We start from the raw sequence: 25,227 nt of genomic DNA on the forward strand, positions 1-25,227 counted from the left end.
GAAGATAGCGCTTTCAAACTTTGTGTCGTGTCTCTCCAAGGTCGTCTAGTGTCACTGCTGCGCACACGTGTTAATCACGTGATCTCTTCGCCCACAGGAGACACAATCTCGGAATTTAATGATCACATCTCGTATTCAAACTGATTTCTTTCGCACAGTTTCAAACTCATTGGCAGGCTAATATAACTGGTGTTTTTCATGGCTTTCCTCAGTCACAAAGGCAAATGCCGAATTAAAAAAATTACACACCATGATTCATTACCGTCTTAATCACCAATATCATACACATTAAAACAAAATCTAAGTCAGTTACATGAACACAAGCTCTCTATAGAATACACGATATGACCATAGACTGATGTTAAAGCGTGTACATACAGGGACATCATTTTATTTTTACTAACATTTGGCTATACCTTTGGATTAACGGTTGAGAACCGGAAACATCATATGCTACCCCATTCCACAACTGGAGTTCGATGATACTGTCGTAAAATACAAACACATCATTTTACTAGGTATAGGAGGGAAGAAAAGTAGTTCATCCATTTTCGTAAACTAGGAAATATCGCGATTTTGAGTTTGATAAGTAATTTTTATTACGTTTTTGTTTAACCAAAATACAGTACTGTATTAACAATGTGATTTTACTCACGAATTGAGCTATCAATTCGGACTTATTCATTATGCAGTGTACAGTATTTTATACTATCTACAGCACATTAGCGTAGACTATAGAGAATAAAGTTAAATTGAAAAATAATCTTAATATGAATATTTAAACACATTTTTGAAAATGGTGGCCGTTCATTTCGATACAGGCTTCAGTTCTTTTGTGCATATTATTGCACTATAGACTATTGTACCTAATTCCAATTACCAGTTCCGTCCTTCGTACTAGTAACTCACGTTGAAATAATTCTGTACCTACTCTATAAAAGAGTAATGTAAATTCAATCTTCACTTCTACCCGATCCGAAAAGATAAAATTACTCAGACATGCTATCTACTGTCCGTCCAAGTGGTTATGTCGTAGGGTCGTAGAAAGGGGGGAAATCACGTGACAGTTAGTTTAATTACTTAACGAGGCCCTTTTATTTAAGTTATTTTAAACAGTTGTATAATATTACGTAGACGTCCAATTCCTAACAGAAATTAATGTTTTCAGACAAGAGCTAAGACAGCCCAGCCACTAGACTTTACAAGCAGGTGGGGGAAACCGGGATGCGACGTAGGCAAACGGACGACAGTACCTGTGCGAAAATATGATTCAATATTGAAAATTCTTTCGTCACTGGAAAACGCGAACATATTTCTGGAATATACTATACTCACTAACTCAGTACTGTTTACTATATGTGGCCTTGGTTCTGTGTTGAGGATAGTTGGAACTTCATTAGTAGAAGGGGTGGGAGTGAAGTACATTAAAAAATTCAGGTACAATAAAAATTGAATGAAAATAAAATGATGTCCCTGTATAATGCATAAGAAATATATAAATGAAGATGAAGATAGTACTGTAGTAGTGATGGTGACAGAGTAGGTAAAATTATGATAATGGTGGTGATGATACGAAAGCAAAATAAGTTCCACAATTCGCATGCGAATTTTTAAGAATTCATAACGAAATAAATACCTAACGTTTAAATTGTATGCCCTTCCTTCTTGTCAAATTATGGATGTGTTTTCAATCATAATAACTTCAAACTATAGGGTTAATATAACATCTTCAGAGTAATCTTTAATACAAACGAAACATCTTGTCGTAAATCACAGCACGTAGGATTCACCGATCCGCTGCTTTCTTTCCAGAAGGAAACCCTTTCGTGCGTGATGGCTGACGTAAGGGTCGAAGTGTGCCATCCATCACAGTTCCTGATTGGTAATAAATTCCATGTACTTACCCGCGTCGTCCCGTGCGGGCAAGATGATGGTGTCATCTCGAAACCATGACGTTACTGTGACGTAATCCTTCACGAATGCTGGTATGACGCAGTGAAGTACTGCGGTGTTGCCTAAAAGGACGTGGGCTCGATACACTTGCACCTCGTAGTTTTGGCGTACGACTGCGAACAAAAGAGAAGGCTGAAGTCAGAACGTGACTACAAAATAATAATAATAATAATAATAATAATAATAATAATAATAATAATAATAATAATAACAATAATAATAATATTAATAACAATAATAACAATAACAATAATAACAATAATAATAATAACAATAATAATAACAATAACAATAACAATAACAATAATAATAACAAGAATAATAAAAATAACAATAATAATAACAAGAATAATAAAAATAACAATAATAACAATAATAACAATAATAATAACAACAATAATAACAATAACAATAATAATAACAACAATAATAGTAACAACAATAATAATAACAATAACAATAATAATAACAATAATAATAATAATAATAATAATTATTATTATTATTATTATTATTACTATTACTATTATTATTATTATGCTCTAAAATATCCCAAGAAATTGTAAATATAGAAAATTCTATAGTCCGGGTCCACTTACTTCACACCCTAAGGGTGAAACCTAACTATTTTCCTCCCCCATTACTACAGATGCTAGTGGATTATGGTGATTTTCTAGTCTGCAGGTTGAATTTTCTTTCGTGAACTTCGTTTCGAATTTCGATGCTGACAAATACTACAAATGTTAGTGATTTTGTAACTGGTATGTTGGCAGCTAAGACAGACGTGGAGTGCCATGAAATTAAAATTATACTAGATTTCTGAGCCGGTTACTGGAAGTTATTGAAATTTGAACATACTAACAATTAATTAATATCAGTATTAATATTAATACAGACTCAGTTAAGAGAGAAGTTTTATATGATATTCTTATTGAATTTGGTATTCCCAAGAAACTAGTTCGATTAATTAAAATGTTTCTCAGTGAAACGTACAGCAAAGTCCCATATGTCAATTTCTGTTAGATGCGTTTCCAATTCACTGTGGGCTAAAGCAAGGAGATGCACTATCACCTTTACTTTTTAACTTTGCTCTAGAGTATGCCATTAGGAAAGTCCAGGATAACAGAGAGGGTTTGGAATTGAACAGGTTATATCAGCTGCTTGTCTATGCGGATGACGTGAATATGTTAGGAGAAAATCCACAAACGATTAGGGAAAACACGGGAATTTTACTTGATTATGTCTCGTGACGAGAATGTTGTACGAAATGGAAATATAAAAATTGGAAATTTATCCTTTGAAGAAGTGGAAAAATTCAAATACCTAGGAGCAACAGTAACAAACATTATTATAGCGACAAGAAATGACGATGTAGCCATTAATTGTGGCTATTCAAAAATGATGTTGACAAACATTCCATTGTTTATTTCTAAATATCTCAGAGAAATAGTCTCTCCAATCCTCTCAATGTCTAAACATAATTACTGTTTCCACGTAAGCATATAATAACTAATAATTTGGCTAGGTCTATAATGTTTTGAGAATTCCATAACAGAAAAAGGAAATGAACATATTCAAAATATGGGACTATTTTGTCCTACAAAGGAACAAGAAACAGCCTGCTACAATGCTTGTTTGTGCCAGTTGTGTTTGTGGTAGTGCACGGTAGTAAGTAATCAGGTGTCATTGTGATAGGTTCTGACTTGAAATAGTGCCAAATGGAATCAGAGAATAGCGATAGTGGTCCTAGTAGATCCTACTCCCAAAAATCTACATCCGGTGTACTTAAATATACAGAACTGAAACAAAATTGTAGAAAATTATGGTAAACAATTCCTACACTTGAAGCTTGGTTTTTTTCTGATTAAACAAACTGTAAAAGGGCTAGATGGCTCTTCTGTTCCTGCTGTTGTTGATCCTTCTGAGGTTCCTCCCAAGGTAAGCAGAAAACAAAGTGTTTAAAAATCATTTTATCTGCTGATATTTAATTTTTAACAAGTATTTATTTGTTTATTTTTTATTTATTTAACTAGCTAGCTAATGAGTACAAATTAAATTTATAAAACAAAAATATTTCTAGCCACTACCGTAAGAGCCCGGCTCGTGTACAGTGTGGTCTTAGCCAAAACATAAAATTTACAAAGACAGTTTACTAAATACAGTAAGTAAATTAATTCAAACTAATAAATAACACACAAGAGCAAAAAAAGAAGAAAGAGAAAAAGAGAGAAAAATACATATTTAATATAAATTGACAATCATACAGAAGCCAGTGATATTCAATAAAAACATGACTATAGTCGACAGAAATAAAAGGTAAAAAATGAAATACATTTGTTAATATTATATATCATGAACAATTTATAAATTTATTTTTTAAAAGCTTCAATTTTAAAATATTTCAAATTTGGAAAACGGTTTGTAATTTTATTATAAAGTCTTGGGCCGAAACTAGCACCATGTTTAAGAGCTGCACTTGTATGACATTTAGGCTCAATTAATGGAAAAGTAGACTTTTGTCTTCGAGTAGGATATTCATGTCGATTAGATTTATTTTTTATTTGATTTCTGTGGTAGTAAGTTAGTAAACTATATTTATAAATTTCTTCAATAGTTAATGCATTAAAATCTGTATCAATTAAATTTGTTGGGTAATCAATATTTTTGGTCAGACAAATTCTTATTAATCTTTTGTGTAATAAAATTAATGGATTAAGTACAGATGATGCTACTCCACCCCAATTTATTATACCATATTGTATTATTGATTGTATCAAAGCAAAAATTATTATTCTCAATGCCTCCTTAGTGATAAAATTTCGAAATATTATGAATTTAAAAATTGTCTTTCTTACACTTGTACACATGAAATCAATTTGTTTCTATAATTATTCCTACGTATTTAACTTGTGTGAAAGGTGTTAGATGTGGGCAATTACAATAATTATTTTGTTAATTCATTACATTAAATATTATGTATTACTAAGTGATAATTATTCATAGGTGGAGGTAAACCTTTCGTTGTTAAAGAAAATGGAATATAGGTAGTTTTATTAGTATTTAAGGACAGGAGATTAGAGTCAAGGTAATTTTTCACTACTTCATTTCCTTCCTAGCATTTAAAGATTTTTTTTTTTATTTAAGTACTGTAGGTTATTTTACGACGCTGTATCAACATCTTAGGTTATTTAGCGTCTGAATGAAAGAAGGTGATATGCCGGATGCTTCTAGAATTAGATTCTTCAGGTCCTGTAGATTCCTTACTTCAATTTTGTACACTTTTGGCTTGATAGCCCAAACACAAAACAAAGTCTAAGGACATCAAATCAGGTGAACCTGATGGCCATGGCCAAACTTGTGTTGAACCTCTGTGAAATGAGTCCGGCGTCCAGCACTGAAACTTACCCAGCATTTGCTCAAATTGGGTTGAGGGAAAACCCCGGAAAAAGCCTCAACCAGGTAACTTGCCACGACCGGGATTCGAACCCGGGCCATCTGGTTTCACGGCCAGACGCGCTAACCGTTACTCCACAGATGTGGACTTTAAATAAGTGTTATCCCATTTTTCTCCATTAAATGTTAGTACAGTATCACCTGCAAAAGAAAATATATTACCACTATATTTATTTAGATCAATTTTCAACAAATTATTAAAATATTATAAGTAACATTGGTCCTAATACTGTACCTTGTGGAATTCGAATATCGCTCAATTTATAATTGCTATTATAATTGTCAATTTTGACTTTTTGATATCTATTTTCTAAAAAAATCGTTTAAATGAAACACTGTGAAGGGAATTTAGGTAAAATAAATCAAAATAGGCCTATTTTGTATGTAGTGTATGATCCTCCAATCAAAAGTACGATAATCTGGAACCAATTACGTGATCCAGTCAAGCCTCAGTGTTGGCAACGCTGGTTGGACATCACAAAATTGGACCTAGATTGCTATTAGATGTATGTATCAAATTAGTACAATACCTGAATAATTTCGAGGAAAAATTGTTCCGGGGCCGGGCATTGGACCCGGGACCTTTGGTTTAACGTACCAACGCGCTACCCGGGAACTCTACCCGACACCGATCCAATTTTTCCTCCATATCCACAGACCTCAAAGCGGGCTGACAACCGTCAAGCAACCAACTTCGAGTGCACACTAACTCTGTGTGACTTAAATTGTGGTTTTCTGTTAACGAACAGTGACGTGTATTATGCAAATCAAGATTTCAGGAATAACTCCCTGTAAAGTTTGAGGTCTGTGGATATAGAGGAAAAATTTGATCGGTGTCGGGTAGAGTTCCCTGGTAGCTCAGTTGGTAGAGCGTTGGTACGTTAAACCAAAGGTCCCGGGTTCGATGCCCGGCCCCCGGAACAATTTTTCCTCGAAATTATTCAAATCAGCTTTACAGGGAGTTATTCCTGAAATCTTGAGTTGCAGTACAATACCTGTTAGACATGTACAGGGACATCATTTTATTTTGACTTCAATTTTTATTGTACCCGATTTTTTAATGTACTTCACTCCCACCCCTTCTACTAGCAAACTTCCAACACAACCAAGGCTGCGTACATGCAGTCAAGCAGTACTGAGTATAGTACGTTCCAGAAATATGTTCGCGTTTTCTAGTGACGAAACAGGTTTCAATATTGAATCATATTTTCGCACAGGTGCTGTCGTCCGTTTGCCTACGTCGCATCCCGATTTTCCCCACCTGCTTCTGCTCACGCCGCTGAAAAGGCTAGTGGCTTGGCTGTCTTAGTCTTTTCTGAAAACATTAATTTCCGTTAGGAATTGGACGTCTACGTAATATTATGCAACTGTTTAAAATAACTTAAATAAAAGGGCCTCGTTAAACGTTAAATAATTAATTGTCACGTGATTTCCTCCTTTTCTACGAACCTCCGACATAACTACTTGTACGGACAGTAGATAGCATGTCTGAGTAGTTTTATTTTTTCGGATCAGACAGAAGTGAAGATTGAATTTACAGTACGTAAGGTACGTTTATACAGAGTAGGTACAGAATTACTTCAACATGAGTTATTAGTACGAAGGACGAAACTGGTAATTGGAATTAGGTACAATAGTCTATAGTGCGATAATATGCACAAAAGGACTGAACCCTGTATCGAAATGAACGGTCACCATTTTAAAAAATGTGTTTAAATATCCATATTATGATTATTTTCCAATTTAACTTTATTCTCTATAGTGTACGCTAATGTGCTGTAGACAGTATAATATACACTGCATAATGAATACGTTCGCATGGATAACTCATATACCTAGTAAAGTGATTTGTTTTTATTTTACGCAGTATTATCGAACTCCAGTCGTGGGAAGGGGTAGCAAAAGGTATAGCCAGGTTAATATTAAAAATGTTAGTAAAAATAAAATGATGTCCCTGTGTTATTACAAATACTGTTGTTGGACCCATTTTATTGGACCTTCTGGCATTAGTCTTAATTTATAATCATTCTGTCAGGTAAAAAAGTCACCAACTAATGAGATGCCTGTTATTATTATTAAATACTGTATTTCTGAAATAATTATTTGATTGCATTTAAATTTAAGTTATCTAGATGCTGATGTGGTTATAAAAACTTAGAAGCAGACGAGTGGATGGATACTTCCGTCCTGTAAATCTTTTCAACCCACTGAAAGAGCGGCTAATAACAGCAAGAGAAAAAATATTTGGTATGCATCGAATAAGAGAGAACTCATCCATGTTGAAACTGCGAAGTTTGCATATCAGTGAACACACTTTCACGCTAGCAGCCATACAAGAGAAACAAAATCACGCTTACACATGCCATGTGCCGACGCCATGAGGTGAGGACGGGGGGACGAAGAAACAGGAAGAAATTCTATAAAGCAACAGGATGAACAAAAGAAGATGTGACACAGAGAACTCCGCGACAGGCAGAGTATAAACAGGTTGCCATGCCAACTGGTATCGGCCTTCTGATTTGCTGTATTCGTGACTTCATGCCCCGCTGGATATGAGGAGACGGTGCAAACGATACCAGGAGATTGGGACGGAGTTGGATTGGACATCGATCGCTCCGACAACGAGAAACAAAAATAAATGTCACGCTACAAGCCAGAGGGAGCAGCTGTCTAGAGATCTGTTTACTAGGCGAGTTCTCCAAGGCAGATGTAACTTGATATTATGTGTCCATGTATCGTACGAATATTTTCGTGCTCACTGCAATGTAACCAAAGCGACGTCATCATTCGCTTTAGACTTGGGTATAACTAACTTCTTTCCATCTCATTCATATAATAATAACCCGCGGCGCTACAGCCCGTGAAGGGCCTAGACCGACCAGCCGGCTGCTGGCCTTACGCCCACATGCCGAAGCAGAGGTAGACGATCATCCGACCAGAATGGAGGTATCGTGTGTTTAGTATGATGATCCCCCCCAGCCGTTATAGCAGCATTCGCAACCGGATTTCGCTATCTATCGTAGCTCCCCAAGTGCATCACGATGCTGGATGGGCACCGGTCCCATACACTGGCCGAAATTTCATGAGACAATTTCTTCTCCCATGAGGATTCGAACCAGCGCGCATTCCGTAGCGCGAGTCCTAGGCAGGATGCCTTAGACCACGACGCCACGGCGCGGGACATCTCATTCATAAGTCATCCAAAATATCTTTCTTTTTTATTATAATTTTCGTTTCCAAACTGTTAGTACTTTGGGCTGAGATTTCAGAGAACTCTGTTTTCCTAAAATAGATTATTACCCTATACTACAGGGACATCACTTTATTTTTACCAACATTTTTAACATTAACCTGGCTATACTCGGAAACACTGTTACCCCCTTCCATTACAGGAGTTTGGTGTTACTAGTGCAATATGTAAACAAATCATTTTACTAGCTATAGGAGGAGAGTAAAGTAGTGTATCCACTAATGTTACAGGGAAATGCGATATTACGATTTTCAGTTTGTTTATTACTTTTAGGGTATTTTATCAAAATACAGTAGAGTAGTAACATTTTTTTTTTTTAACTCAACTCTTCAGGCGGTTGTATTCATTATATAATGGATACTTTATTCAGCATATTACCGTACTTTCGATAACTCTAATTTCACTTCTGCTCAGTCCACACAGATAGGCTAAAGTTATTCAGTCATGCTACACACCGTACCTGTGCGAAGTAAGCAGGGCAGGTGTTTATGGAGATCGCGAAAATCACGACATAATAGATATACAATATATTTTTACTAATCTTTACGAATTAAGTGATTCTGATTAATAATATGCGGATAAAATAATCACGACAAATCGCGAAATAGAGTTCTAATAGGGAAATATGAACACATTCGCGGATTATTATTGTGTCGTTTTATAGCGAATTTCATATTCTGAGTTCTTTTTTCAGACTATTTTTTCTTTAGAATTAGTTATAATATCGAAATAGGCTACATTTCATGGTATTCCAGGTGTTCTGATTACATTAGTGAACAAAAAAGACGGAGAATTCAACATTTCGCTAATAATTTGAAAGTGTTAATTTGAGGGCTGCAAGTTTTTTTCGTGTTTAATGCATGTGTGTTAAATACAGTCTCAATCCAACAAATATTGTCTATTAGCCATACCGCACCTTTACTAGAATCCAACGAATCTTTGATATTAATTATTTGTAAAGTAATATTCATACTGAGTTAATACTCCAATTTCAAAATAATTGTATTTTTTCAAAATTTCCATTAATACCCGCCAAGAGTACAAATCCGTCTCCAACAATGTCCGCCGACACCAGTATTAAAAACACAAATGATAAAGTTAATCTCCATAAATACCTGCCCCTGGAAATAAGCTTCAATAATATAGGCTCTTTCTTCTATAGAAAACGCAACCATATTTCTGAAACACGCTATACTCTGGACTGTTTACTTCACTGCTAGCAGACTTCGAATGTAACAGCGGCCGTTAGTTTGTGTGGCTGACGGGAGCAGGAACATTAGTGAAAGGGGTGGGACTCAAGTACATTCAGAAACGCAGGTACAATAAAAATGCAAGTAAAAATAAAGTGATGTCCCTGTACAATAAAGTATATTGTAACATTAAATTATATTTTTGGTGGTAATAGTAGCAGTATTAGCAGCAGGAATTGTAGTAGCAGTAACAGCAGTAGTAACAGTAATAGCTGCAGTAGTAGTAGTAGTAGTAGTAGTAGTAGTAGTAGCAGAAGCAGTAAGAGCAGTCTTGGTAGTAGTAGTAGTAGTAGTAGTAGCAGAAGCAGTAAGAGCAGTCTTGGTAGTAGTAGTAGTAGTAGTAGTAGTAGTAGTAGTAGCAGAAGGAGTAAGAGCAGACTTGGTAGTAGTAGTAGTAGTAGTAGTAGTAGTAGTAGTAGTAGAAGTAGTAATAGCAGCAGTGTAATATTAGTAACACCTTAGGAGAGAGTAGTCATCGATGAACCCTTGCTTTCAATGAACCGTTGTCACATTCTTGGTCATATTGACTGCGTATGCGTAAAACCTCAAGGTTTCCTCCTCGCATATGTCACTTCTCCTGAGTTGTCTTTGGTGGCGGCAGCAAACACGTGGGCTGAACAAGAGCCTCAGATACGTTTTTGTTATGTTACTATAATTTTAAAATATCTTTAAGTACAGAGCACATTGGCTTAATGACATTAATTTATGAAATGACATATATAGCTGGAAGCAGTGTTCTGTCTGCTTCCTTTTTAGTTGTGTATTCATACATTTTGTATAACCTCTTCAGCGCTCTTCAAGTGTGATTAGAAAATGGCGAAGTCGCTACGGATGGACCAGCTGGAGTTCCCATGAATGGACTGCATTTTAAAATGGATCATTCATGGAAAGCAATTCCCTTCAGGTATCAATCAAAATCAGGACTCCTGGTTTTGTTTCATGTATGAAGAAACCATCGAGGAAAATATGATTCAGTGTATGTCTTGCAGGAAATGGGTACATGAAGCTTGTGCAAATGTTAGGCGCAGTAAAAAGAAATACTTTGTGTGGCATGTGTGTCTTGAAAAGGAAGACTGTTTTATCTACAGTATAACAATAATCACAGATTCCAGAAAATAATTTCATGTGTACAATCTCATCATTATGTTGCTATCATGTAATTTAAAGTTGTGTGCTAACATTTTTAAATACTGTATTAGTTATTTTGAAATAGCATAAAACTTTAAAACAATGAAATGACAAGGACTGTGTTTTTCTTTATTTTCAGTTTCGAAATACGATTACAATTGGATTAAAAGTAACTTTAATATCCATTAATCGAATCTATGTTTCTTGATTGTTTTGATTTGTCATTTGTTGACATTATTTTGAGATATTATTAAAATTTTTCTTTTGGTCCATTCACGGGAACATGGTGGTACATTCACAGAACCCTGTCGCCTTCATTGAACCAATAGTCGAATTTTAAATGAGTTAATCTAACAGATATAAACAGAATGTAGCTCTGAAGCTTAATTTTATCATTCCTATATTAGTAATGTAATTGTTCAAGCCTATGAACGGAATTTTAAGGCACTGCCTTTGTTAGATAAAATAAATCGTTAGCTGGTCCATTGAAGGCTACTTTCCCCTAATCACGATTTCAACGTAAGCGAGAATTGAGATAAAATTTAGCTCAAGCCCTCTATAAGGCAGTGTCCTTTCATGTGTTGTAAATATACTACAAGCAACCCACATCTTCCATTTCCGTAGGAAACAATCCCAAAGGTTTTCCGTTCTTCGAAATCCATCATTCTCGTCTAAGTTTGAAGTCACGAACCCCTGCTCCACCGGAAATATATATCATGTAGGTCCCTAATATAATGTAACAGAGGAAGTATTACAAATATGGAATACCATTTTGTTTTTTTTTTTTTATTTTGGAACCTACATGTTTTGAATACTGAACGTAAAGCATCGTCCTGTTTATTGCTAAATGTCCCTGTGAATGGTACACAGGACTTAAAAGTTCGGAAGATGTTATAAAATATCTGGAAAAATAATTTCCTCAAAGTCTAGCATATTTCCTTCGTGAAAAAATGGAGGTACAATATGGAATTACAGTATATTAACAAGTTACAAGATTAATGAAATTGCAAAGTCAAAATGACCTCTACTAAGAAAAACACAGAACAAGCATTCAGCATCTTCATTAGAAGGTGTTTTTTCCAACCGTAATACTGAATCCAGATGAATCGTCTCTCATGTATTTTGTCGAACTTATTTTATGCCTTCCTGCATTACTTTTTCCTTCCACTGGTTTCTAAGTTCGTTGGAAGGTGATGTTTTCTCTCCTCATAAAGATGCGAACAGTAATAACGAAACAGGGAACTATGATATAAACATGTAATACTATTAATACTAGTATTTCATATTTTTGACACACTAATGTTGTAAGTTATAACCTCAAGTCCTCAAAACATATCATTTAAAAACGAAATCAATTAAACATACATTGCGAGAAAAAACCCTTTCCGGTGCAGTACAGTCGATTTGGAAACAAACACCCACTCCCCTCGCAGGCAGAGCTATTAAACGAAAGAATGGTTAATGTTTTAAAGCTTTATTAAAACACATAAATGTAAAAACAGTGTCAATTGTTGACAAATTATGGTGTACAATTTTCAAAATGTCTTCCGTTGTGCTGAATGCACAAATGTAAGCGACGTATCGACTCTTAATGTACTCAGGTGAGCATGTCAGGCATAACCATTTGTATCGTGTGTTCAATTCAGTCAACTAATTGAGGAATGGTGCGTGACTTAGTCGCATAGACACGATCCTTCAATTCTCAGAGAAAGAAGTCCAGGGGAGTCAAATCATGTGATCGCGGAGGCCAACGGATTGGACCTGTGCGACCGATTCATCTCCCTGGAAACACTTCCTCTACGAAATAAAAACTTAAAAATGGCACCAAATGCACATTACACATGAATACGTAGCTTCCTCTGGCGGCGGGGAGAGGGGATGTTTGCTTCTAAATCGACTCTACGGCACCGGGAAGGGTTCTTTCTCGTGACGATAAACATCATTTCAAAAAATTATCTAAAATAGTTGATTTTTCGATAGACTCGTTACTTAAGAAAGACTCTGTAAAAGTAATGATGAAGTAGAATTTCTATATATTAGGAGATTAAATAACAAATAAATACATTTATAAATTCAATCAGTTATCTATTTCATGCCATTTTACTATGTTCCAAGGTGCGATTCGCAGTAGTCATTTCTGGTAAGTCTTCTGCTATTTTCGTCAGTTCCAATACTGAGAAGTGTTGAGTGGATAGGAACACCACGACTCCAATCACATGAGGTGTATCGTTTTCTTGAGTGGAATGACATCATATTTCAGCTTGTCTGGATTGTCAGAAACTTGTAATCAAAGGTGCGAGGAATCTAGGACAAGCTCACATTACATCGCAACGGATTCCTGGACCCACTTCAAACGCCCGATAAGCCAGGATATAGACGGACTCAGTGTTTTGACCAGTGAAATAAAAATACCATTGCAGACAACAGAGTGGGTGTTAGAGTCAGAAATTGCCTGAACTACGCTCAAGTAAACTATACAGCGCGTTCGATTTATCTTGCTCACCCAAATTAAAATTTTTCTTAGGTGCCAGATGAAAAGTTCATTCATACAAAAGTTGTATAACTATAATGGGAAATTATAGTCGCGACGCTGTTATTCCCGGCGTGACTCCTCCTCTTTGCTTACGTCTTAGGAAGTCAAGGCTCTATAAAGTCTAGGTAGGTTGTATCGTTCGCCATTTTTGTTCTTTCGTTGCCGAGCTACCAGACGAGGGATCTATTTGCCACACCGTTAAACATTATCATGTCGTAGCTCTTATGATAATAAATCAAACGCACTGTAATTCAGCAAATAATTGAGCGGCAAATAACGTCCTCGTGTGCTTTCTGCGAACGCCAACGAAAGAGCCAAAATGGCGGGCGATTATATATTAAGTATTTATCCAGCCTTAAGAAATGCTTTACATCTTCATCAGCGAATCACGAGACGCACACGTTTAAATGTAGCCGACCTGCAACGTGATTGGCTGCCGGAAATTAGAGCGACGGGAGTATAATACTATGGGTATATATTTCTTGTAACGAAGTTCATTACGGAGATATGAGTAACGACTTAATTTCTTAACACATCTTATTGAATTCTTGTATTTTTCATTCAATGGATCATTTAACTTCTTCAAGGCCTGTTTAAAAATATATCAAAGAAGTTCATCAAATTCCTTATTCCAATGTTATAACCTTCTGTTACTAAAAATACTCTACGTACAATTTTACAATCTATTACATGGGAAAAAATAAATGGTACTTTGTCTTATGGGATGAATCCGTTGCAAGAAGAGACTGTAATGAAATTTATAGTCGTCTATTGAAGTGGATGAAAAGAAAGAAGAAAGCAAATGAAAATAGCCTATAGAGGAATTAATATTTTTTCAAAGAACTGTTCAGAACTGTTGCTTATAAGTAGGAAGTTCAATGTTAAAATTACACATAAGTTTTTGGAAAAAGCACACATAGAATAAAGCAAATTCAAACCATGCTTTAATTTAACGAAAGAAAAGGGGATTAACCGTACTCACTCCTGAATAGTGGGTAATGCTAGTGAAAATAGCTAAAACAAGTGGAAATCCCTATGACGTAACTCAAATGGCACAAACTGATCTTTAAAACTTGAAGTCTTTAATCACCGACGAAAAAGACAACTGGAATTTGACAGAAGAATTGATCTTGAATTAGGTAGACAAAAAGAATTCATAAAATACAATCATTTTGATAAGCGTGAACATGGTATTAATATACAAAGCAAAGTGACAAGAAGATGCAAGATTTGGAAGGATATGAATCTAAAATGTGCCTACACACTGCTCTATTCCCCATCTCCCAAGGTAAACTCAAAGATCTGCTATCACTGTGTAACGAAAAACATCCCCACATTCCTCCATTTATCACCGATTCTACAAAGGACTTAAGGCGCCAAAATTGCTGAAAATTGTGACAGTGATTAATAACTTAGTTGCATTGTGAAACATGTTATTATTTTTTTGTAAATGTTTATGTACATCTGTACTTATGTAGTTACAATATTTGTAAATGTAAACGGTGACATTATTGTTCCTTTTTTCACAAGCAATACTATAGTATATCACTTACAATATTCATATCGGTAATGTGTGTTAACTTTTCAGTATTGTAAGTAACAATACGCATTTAAGGATTAATTTCAGAAAAAGTGTTATCATTGCAATAGAATAGGACATCCATTTCAATAATGAAAATATAAAGAAATGAAGTCTAATTAAAAAATCCTGATTCTTCACAACCGTCCAAAGTAGTTTTTAACTCTACTGAAAAAGTTCATTTTGTCAGTTACAATGTCATTGTGCTTCCTTGCGGCCGTCGAATTGGTCCTCCACGTCCAATCCACCCACCAGAATATTTTGGGTCCACAACCCTACGGGCTCTTAAGGTGTAATATGCTGGGCATCTATCATGCTGGTGCCACATAACATATCAAATGTGTGTCCTCTAAGAGACCAGAAATATTGTCTGTAAATTAGATTGTAATTTATTAAAGTTCAATAATGGTACTGCAATGATACAGTCACTCCAAAATAGTCAATAATCTTAACTTGTTCTATAATTTTGAGGTAAACTAATAGTTTGCACCTACTGTACTACTGTAACTGGTTCTTTACTCACGCCCGTAACCTTTGTTTTTGGGATATACAAAGTGAACCGTAAGTGGGGTTATTCTTTCAGATGTTTGAAACAAAAAATGTTAATACAATTTTGCTAATTTTTATTTCTTTTCGAAATAAACATTATTTATATATGAAATATATGTTTCATATAAATATATCATATGTTTTGGGAAAGCCTTGATTTAATTCCCAATATGTTCAGTCTACTTAAGAGAGCAGTGTACAGTTTTATGATAAATTATTGAAACAATTTTAGTTTCGTCCTTTAGATGTGCGGAGATTTGATCCGAACAAATGTAACTTTTCGTTCGGAAAAGGAATTTGACAGTATTACATTTGTTCCGATGAAATTTCTGCATATTTAAAGGACACAACTAAAATTCTTTCAATTGTTTATTATCAAAATACACTGCTTTCTTAAGTTTACTGATCATATTGAGGCTTGCATCAATGGCTTTTCCAAAACATCCTATTGTATGTTTCATATAAAACAATTTTTATCTCGAAAAGAAAGCAAAAACGAGCAAAATTCTATTATACTTTTCTGTTTGTGTTTTCTGAAAGAATGACCTTCTGAAATTATGACATTACTTACGATTCATCCTGTGTATTTAATATTGTGATAAAATAAATTTGGATATATCCAGAGCGAATACATGAAACAAGATTAGCAGCGGTAAACAGCAGGCGAAATGAAATTCACTCGCAAATCAGCAAAAGTATGTAACAATGATAATAGAAATAAGAAAATTGAGAACTTCAAATGGCATTACTCATCACGATCTATATCAGCCGTCGAAAAATTTGTACTCACGATGACATCACTGAACGCAACCCGCAATACATAGTATAGAGCATATCGTTAAATGAAAATCATAGGAAACTCCAAAAAAAAAAACCTGGTTTTGTTATTTCAAAGAAAGGCATCTTCTGTGTACTTAATACGACTGGCAAATCTCGAATGAGATCAATTCTAGAGGGAAAAAAAGCAAGAAAATCCACCCCTCGTCACAAGCCGCACTACCACAGAAGATGACACAAATTAATCCCATCCGAGCTTTACCAGTCTTATTAAGTACACAGAAGACGTATTTCTTGGAAATAACAAAACTAGGTTTTTTGCAGGCTTCTACTAGGCCCATTGTCACTTAACTATTCTTGGCATCGGAAAGGTTCTTAATGTACCCCTCCCAAAAAGGCTCGATTTTCTTGGGCATTGGTGCTGTGAGACACCGTGCACTCTGACTATGAGATCACTCACTACTGGTCTATCACCTCTGACCACAGTTCAGTTGTCGTGTGACTCCTCACGCACATGACACACAGAAGATGTCTTTCTTGGAAATAACGAAACCACGTTTTTCGCAGGCTTCTACTGTATTAGGCCCCATTTTCACTTAACTATACTTGGCATCGGAAAGATTCTTAATGTACCCCTCCCAAAAACGCTCGATTTTCTTGGTAATTTCTGGTGTGAGTCTACGTGCACTGTGACTATGAGATCACTCATTACTGGTCTGTCACCTCGCGCCACAGTTCAGTTGTCGTGTGACTCCTCACGCTCATGACACACAGAAGATATCTTTCTTGGAATAAGGAAACTACGTTTTTTGCAGACTTCTATTAGGTCCATTTTCACTTAACTATACTTGGCATCGGAAAGGTTCTTAATGTACCCCTCCCAAAAAGGTTCGATTTTCTTGGACATTGGTGCTGTGAGATACTGTGCACTTTGACTATGAACTCACTAACTACTGGTCTGTCACCTTTGACCACAGTTCAGTTGTCGTGTGACTCCTCACACACATGACGTTATTTCAAAATCGTTATCAGAGATCGGAAACAATCCTGTATTTCACTTTGTAACTTGTGAGTTGTTTGTAAATTTAGGAGTGATCTCCCCAAAATCCCACTTGTGCACAGTCTTGCTACTATGTGTATTAACCGACGATGATGATGATGATGATGATGATGATGATGATGAATGAATGAAGTAGTGTGAGATATGTAACACAAAACCTTTATTTGGAAATAACATTTTTGTTTCTCGAACTGGGAGTAGAATAGAGTCTGGGGTGAAATGTGAGATTCTTACATCACCGTAAATAGATTAAAGTAACAGGTCGATCAATCGATATCATTATCCGATTATCGGACCAGGCGGCGAGTGGCAATGGTGAGCTTCACCAGACTGTGTCTGTCCCATTGAAGAGCGAGCAGGAACAATTCTTTCATACTTTTTGGAGTCCCTCTGCTACTGTGTGCTGGCGAGAGACTTAATAAAGTACGAGACCATATAAAGGAGACCAAGAGGGGAGGTTCCATGTGCAGCGAGGGCTTGATGAAAAGTCTCTTCTATCCTTTTTTCCTCTCTTCCTGTTTCTTTTATGCTCCAGACACTGATCTGCCAGAGTTTGAAGAAAGGGGTCGGAAATAGACGACTGCATTATCTTTGAAAAGGGAAGAAGAGAGTTTGCGGTATTATCATATTGTTTCCCGCGGTACCAGACGGATGAGATGCATTCATCTTTGTACTTCGTCAGACCGAGTTCAGTTCATCACTAGAATTTGCATAAGATTTTAACCTCTTTCACGATGTCAGTGATTGAAGAACACGCGACTAATGTCATTTTCACTTGAAAGTAGACCTTTCTACCGAAGTGGTACGTACGGTTATTCTAAGCGTGTTTCATACGCTATTTTTTGTATGACAAAATTATGAAGCAATTGAGGAACTCGGGCATAAAACACGGTAACTGACATTTTTGTCAAAAATGATATATTTAGCGTATAATATGGCATCTTAAATTCTGCTTCTAATGCAGTACAGTAGAATGTAAATTATCCGTCCTAATGAAGGTGAGAGAAGAAACAGTTAATCGAAAAAGATGGATAATCGGCTCTACCCATAACATAGTGAAGCATGTTTTTCGTAAAATTTATTATCTGCCATAGGCAATTTTAGTATGATATTATTAAATATGAATTTAAAAAAAACAATTTTATATGTAATTTTGTTAATTGATTATCTTTGCTTTTCAATTCGAAATCTTTTTTAAAAATTTTTTGAATTTTAAAGTTTGTAAAACTTGGTTAAACTCTTTCAATATGTAATATTGATTTATTCACCATATATATATATATATATATATATATATATATATATATATATACAGGGACATCATTTTATTTTTACTTCCATTTTTATTGTACCTGAGTTTTTGAATGTACTTCACTCCCACCCCTTCTACGAATGAAGTTCAACCGTCTTCCACACAGATCCAAGTCATAGTAGCCTTACCGTCACAGTACGTTTCAAAAATATGTTCGCGTTTTCCAATGACGAAAGAGCTTTCAATATTGCATCATTTTCGCAAAGATAGGGGAAACTAGCCTAAATTGACATACTCGGATAAATTGACATACTGAGTGTTTCTAAGAAACGTCACAAATCTCGCTGCATTTCCAGGTTGTATTGTGTTGCTACATTGGGAATACATAACCTTTATTGATGGTAGCATTCAAGACGCACTCTGTGTTACGTAGGAAGTTCATTTCCAAATACAGATTGTTCAAACTTTTGAGGTAAGATTTGTTTCTTGTTTCTTATGTCATGTCGCTTGTTTTAAATAGAGTTTGTATTGAATACTCTAGTATACCAAATATTAAGGAATGCAGCAGTACTTTGGTTGACGTGATTGTGGAATTATAATGGCGGAATTTTTAAGTTATGTACAACAGATGGTGTCAGGCTAAAGTGACATACTACTGATCAGGGTAAAGTGACATAGTTATGTCACTTTGCCCGGACAAATTAAAAGTTGCAGATATAATGGAATATCTGTGTTTATAATGTTTTATGTTATAAATTAGCCTAATTACGAATACTGAAATAACTTCAAAAGTAGCTTTATTAATTTATAAACAAAATTTTGAATGTTTTCAAAAATTGAAAATATTAAATTTGATCCAAAATATTATATATTAACTTCTTTACAGATGGTTGGGCAATACAAATGGAAAACTTTCAAAGTTGGGGATAAAGATTGCATGCAAAGAGCTATACAGGCTGTTGAAAACAAAGAACTGGGATGGTTTAAAGCTGCAAAGCAATATGGTGTGCCACAAGCAACTCTCAGAAGAAGAGTGTCAAAAGGGAAAAACAAAATGTTACGTGGCACTGAGAAAGGTCTAGGACGTTATAAATGCACTGTTGATAAAAATCTAGAGAGGGAGCTCGTTGATCACATCAAGCTGTTAAAATCTCGAATGTTTGGATTGACGGCTATTGAAGTAAGAATACTTGCATATCAGCTGACCGAAATGAATGACATAGAACACCGGTTCAATAAAGTCACTCGTATGGCAGGCTGAGACTGTCTGATTGACTTTCGTAAACGTAATCCTGACATTTGTCTAAGAAAACCTGAACCTACAAGTGCTGCTCGTGATATGGGTTTCAATAAGCCAAGAGTTTTAATTTTTTTAAACATATGAGAGAGTTATAACTGATACCAATATCAGTATGACGCGAATTTATAATGTTGATGAAAGTGCCTTATCAACGGTTCAAAAACCAAGAAAGATATTTGCTGCCATGGGGAAAAACAGTAGGATGCTTGACAAGTGCTGAGAGAGGACAGCATGTTACAGCGGTGTGTTGCATGGGAACTACAGGACATTTTGTACCTCCTGCCCTAATCTTCCCACGTAAGAATTGGAAACATGAATTGTTAGATGGTGCGCCAGTAGGAATATTAGGACTTGTTCAGGAGAAAGGTTGGATGACGGGAGAGGTTTTCTTGCAGTGGTTGGAGCACTTTTTCCAGCATGTGAAGGCGAGCTTGGAAGATAAGGTTCTCTTGGTTTTGGACGGGCATTCTAGCCACAAAAATCTAGACGTGCTAGAATATGCTAAAACAAATGGAGTAATTATGGTTTGTTTGTCTCCCCACTGTACCCATCGTATGCAACCCCTTGATGTTGCATTCTTTGGCCCCTTTAAGATTTTCTATGACCAGGAGATTACCAGATGGTTGAAGGCACATCCTGGTGGAGTCGTTACACAATATCAGATAAGTTCAATTCTTTCAGTTGCATTTGGTAAAGCTGCTAGTGTAAAAACAGCTCAAAGTGGTTTTGAGAAGACAGGACTCTGCCCAGTGAATGCTGACATATTTGAGAAAACAGATCGTCCCAAGGAGCCAGGTAATGCAGAATAATTTCCTTCTTCATCTACATCTTTGACTAATGCTGCCAAGGAATCCTCATCACCATCACATGCTGCATACACTAATGCTTCCTCAAATGAAAAAAATTGTGATATGGCTGTAGCTTTGAAAGTTCCTATTTTAGAAATTTCACCTTTGCCTACGTCAGATAAAGTTACAGCGAAACGTAGAGCAATCCAAGGGCCAACTGAACTGACCAGTACCCCAAATATTAAAATGACAAAGCAAAAGGCAGAAGAAAATAAATCCAGAGTTCACCGACAATCGAAAAGGATAGTGAAAAATGATTGGAATTCTCACAAGAAGAAGCTGATGATTCGTTTGATGATGTGGATGATGATGGTGATGATGATGATGAAGCTTGTTTGTATTGTAACGACCTTTACAGTCAGTCTAAGCCAAAAGAAACATGGTTCCAATTAATGAAATGTAAAATATAGGCTCATGCTGAATGCGCAGGTATTTCTTCACGAGCAAAGAAAATATGCGAAATATGCAAATACGACTCTTAATTCTTGTTTTCTATTAACGTGTTTTCTTTAATGATACGAGAAAAATTTATTGTGTAATTTGTGTGTGTGTGTGTGTTTTTTTTTTTTTTGATAATGCACTATAGTTAATATTAAAAAAGTAATTTACATCAAAAATTTTAATTACTTTGATAATATTGAAGGAAAACAAAATGGTATGTCAATTTAGGCCGATCTCCCCTACTGTCGTCCATTTGCCTACGTCGCATTCGGGTTTTCCCCACCAGCTTCTATTCGCCTCTCGGTAAAGGCTAGTGGCTGGGCTGTCTTAGCTCTTTTCTGAGAACATTAATATCTGTTAGGAATTGGACATATACGTAATATTATACACATACAACTGTTTAAAATAACTTAAATAACAGGCCTCGTTAAGTAATTAACTGTCACGCGATTTCCCTCCCTTCTACGATCCTGCGACATAATCACTTGGACGGACAGTAGATAGAATGTCTGAGTAATTTTATCTTTTCGGATCGAGCAGAAGTGAAGATTGAATTTACAGTACGTAAGGTACTCTTTTATAGATTAAGTACAGAATTATTTCAACATGAGTTAGGCCTACTAGTACGAAGGACGAAACTGGTAATTGGAATTACATACATTAATCGAAATGAACCGTCACCATTTTGAAAAATGTCTTTAAATATCCATATTATGATTATTTTTCAATTTAACTTCATTCTCTATAGTGTACGCTAATGTGCTATATACACTCTAATATACACTGCATAATGAATACGTCCGCATGGATAGCTCAGTTCGTGACTAAAAACACTTATTGTTAATACTGTACTGTATTTTGATTAAACAAAAACCTAATGAAAATTATCAAACTCAAAAGCTTGATATTTCCTAGTTTACGTAAATGGATGAATTACTTTTCTTCCCTCCTATACCTAGTAAAGTGATTTGTTTGTATATTACGCCATCGAACTCCAGTCATGAAAGGGGTTAGCAACCGTTGATTCAAAGGTATAGGCAGGTTAATATCAGAAATGTTAGTAAAAATAAAATGATGTCCCTGTAGATATCTAAACAGTTGTCTGATGGTGCCCATAACAAGGGGCGAAAACGTTCACGTGTAATAAGATATATTAGCAAAAATAACTTTGTTGACATTTTAATAAATAAGTCAAAGACGGAAATATCAAACATTATTTTTGTATTTTTCATTATTGCATGACTTATTGGAATACATACAAAAATGAATTCAGAATTCAAATTTACTGATGAAATGTATAAACTACGTACACTTTTTCTCGCAGAACGTAGACCAGTTTTGGATCAAAAAATTAAGAAATACCTCGAGCATGCAAAAGTACTCAATTCTTATATTTTGTATAATATTTGCAATCTCGTATTAATGCATTAGTCTCTTGTCTATGATAACCATCAAACCAAAGCAGGAAATTTCCTTGAACTTGAAAGTGATATATTTTTGTGTGTGTGGAATACAGAGTCCTGATTTGAAAATCTACTTTCTGAAAAGGAGACGCATTTATCGCATTAACTATTTTTTATTTTATTACTAATAAAACTTTTTTTTACTTTTTTGTTCAATGTTGTTTATGTTTCTATCTCTAAATACAAAAGAAATGTATGTTAATAAGCCGTTTTTGTCTTATTCTGTAATACATCTCACGACACCCTCAGGTCCTTACACGACCCTCACTTTGGGATACACTGTACTACTTCGACGCTTATCACTTGCAGTTGATTTTCAGCAGATAGTGAGTTGTTGTTTCTGTAAATTTCTTTCATGATATTTGTCATATCTCAAATTGCAAGTAAACAGATGCTTATTTACAAATAGAGCATAAACAACTGAACAGAAAAATCTAATAAAATTGTTCTGTTACTTTTGTGGTTTTCCTGTCAAGAAATGCTATTTGTGAGTCTAATTTCTTTGAAAATGATAGTAGACCGTCATTATTTACTTCGGTCCGCCACGTAAATACATTGCAACTGTGGTGATATCCTTGTTTACAAATCAGGGTACTTTGTTGTCGTGATGTTAAGTGTGTTGGACGAAAGATCATTGACAATTTACTCGAACAGTATATATTTAACTGCTATCAATTCTAAAAACATGCTATGTTAGGAATTTAAAACAAAAATAGAAGGAAAAAAACAATTCACTGCACATCATATTTAGTAGGCCGAGATGTACAAGCTATATAATTTGATCAGTTTATATCGTTTACATCCTGTATTCACAAACTCTTCAAGATATCAAATAAAATATATTATACAAGAAAATAATAGGCTGTATAGCCTAGCTCGACAAATGTAGTAACGAAAAATATAGCCTAGCCCGAAGTACACTAATAGAGACAAGTATAAACTCGGTAGACGAAGAGGAAGCAATAGAAGAGGCCTGAGAGAGGTACATAAAGTTCAAATTATATAAACTTCTAAAAGTTGCAGAACTAAAACAACATTACGAGAACATGTAAAGGGACTGAAGGAGCATAAACAATCCCTGAGGTTAACGCGCTCTTTAAATATATCTGTATCCCCTCCGATCGTATTAGTAGCTACTGAAATCATGGAGACCATAATAAATGTTTCTGTAACTGGTGGTCGAAATTCTCTCGTCTATGGGCTCTGCATTCTCTAAAACTGTCTTTGCAGATTGTTTGAGACTCCACATGTTTTCCTATCGAAAGCAACCGAGGCACTGCTGGCGGAATGACCTGGCAGAACTCTAGACGTGCTGTGTATCTCTAGTCCGCCGTTCAATCATCTCGAAGACACAATATAGCTTCTTTCATATTTCTGCCCATCGATATTGCTTTCGTCAATTTCAGCGTTTCAACCTCGTCAATTTATTTTCGGGAGATTTGTAAAATATCTCCCATGCAGAAACACAAACAGCAATGAACATTTAGTTTCTTCACCTCGGCAATCATTTGTCGAAACGTACCGAATATCGATAGTACTTATCGACTACGTTTAAATCACTACATTGTGGGCTTCTACTGTAAAGAACTGAAACAAGACATCCTGGTAAATGCGAGAAATTTCGGACAATGACAAACATTTCTCGAATTTATAATTCAATAAATAAATACTACACAAATTAAATAAATTACTGTAACTAAATAATAATATGAGTGACTATGTACGATATTCTCTGGATAGGCTATAATTTTGACAATTTTGGTCACTACACTATATTTTATCAACAGTAATCTCACTCGAGGTTTTGATTTATCTAGAAAAAATAAAAAATTGAGTGGGATTTAATTGACTATTACACGATTAGAAGAAAGTATATAAAAGTTAGAAGAAATAAAGTGCTCTAATACAATAAAATATTAATTGACTTACTAAAATTCTAACTAATTAATGTTAGTTTCACCAAAACGTTTCAATGGAGCCGCCATTTTCAGTTGACTATCCATGCGGCAAACAAATGACGATTGCAAAGCTTGTTTTATATTACTGTAAAGAATCTGCAGTTGCAGGAGAGTAATTTTAATCATTTTTACAATAGTTTTACCTTTACGAGTTCGAATTGGCCTCCTTCAGTGCTATTATGAATGCAGTAGACAATAAGCATATGCATTGATAAGATATCGAACGTTACATGGATTGAGAAATGGACAGATCAGGCACATTTCGAATTGAACGGAGGTGTTAACACTCATAATTGCAGGATATGGGCAGAAGATAATCCGGACACAAATTATACAGCAAGGATTACATGATATCAAGGTTATTGTCTGGTGTGGTTTACGTCAATTTCATAATAGGACCGTATTTCTGTAAGGAAATTGAAAATGGACAAAC

General features: G+C 35.3%; 1 protein-coding gene across 9 annotated transcripts in view; it reads right to left on the reverse strand.

Annotated features, from left to right (window-relative positions):
• The window catches only part of Dscam3 (Down syndrome cell adhesion molecule 3), a 2,377,722-nt gene that overhangs the window by 638,406 nt on the left and 1,714,089 nt on the right, over window positions 1-25,227 (reverse strand). For all 9 annotated transcript variants that reach the window (XR_011333174.1, XR_011333173.1, XR_011333172.1 and 6 more), the window contains exon 6: window positions 1,905-2,066. Coding sequence is in view for 6 of the 9 variants with exons in the window: in XM_069831322.1 (XP_069687423.1) it covers window positions 1,905-2,066 (162 nt within the window). In the remaining 3 variants the exon portion in view is untranslated. The remainder of the gene's footprint in view (window positions 1-1,904; window positions 2,067-25,227) is intronic.

Source organism: Periplaneta americana, chromosome 7, assembly GCF_040183065.1.
Source record: "Periplaneta americana isolate PAMFEO1 chromosome 7, P.americana_PAMFEO1_priV1, whole genome shotgun sequence".
Lineage (NCBI taxonomy): Eukaryota > Metazoa > Arthropoda > Insecta > Blattodea > Blattidae > Periplaneta > Periplaneta americana.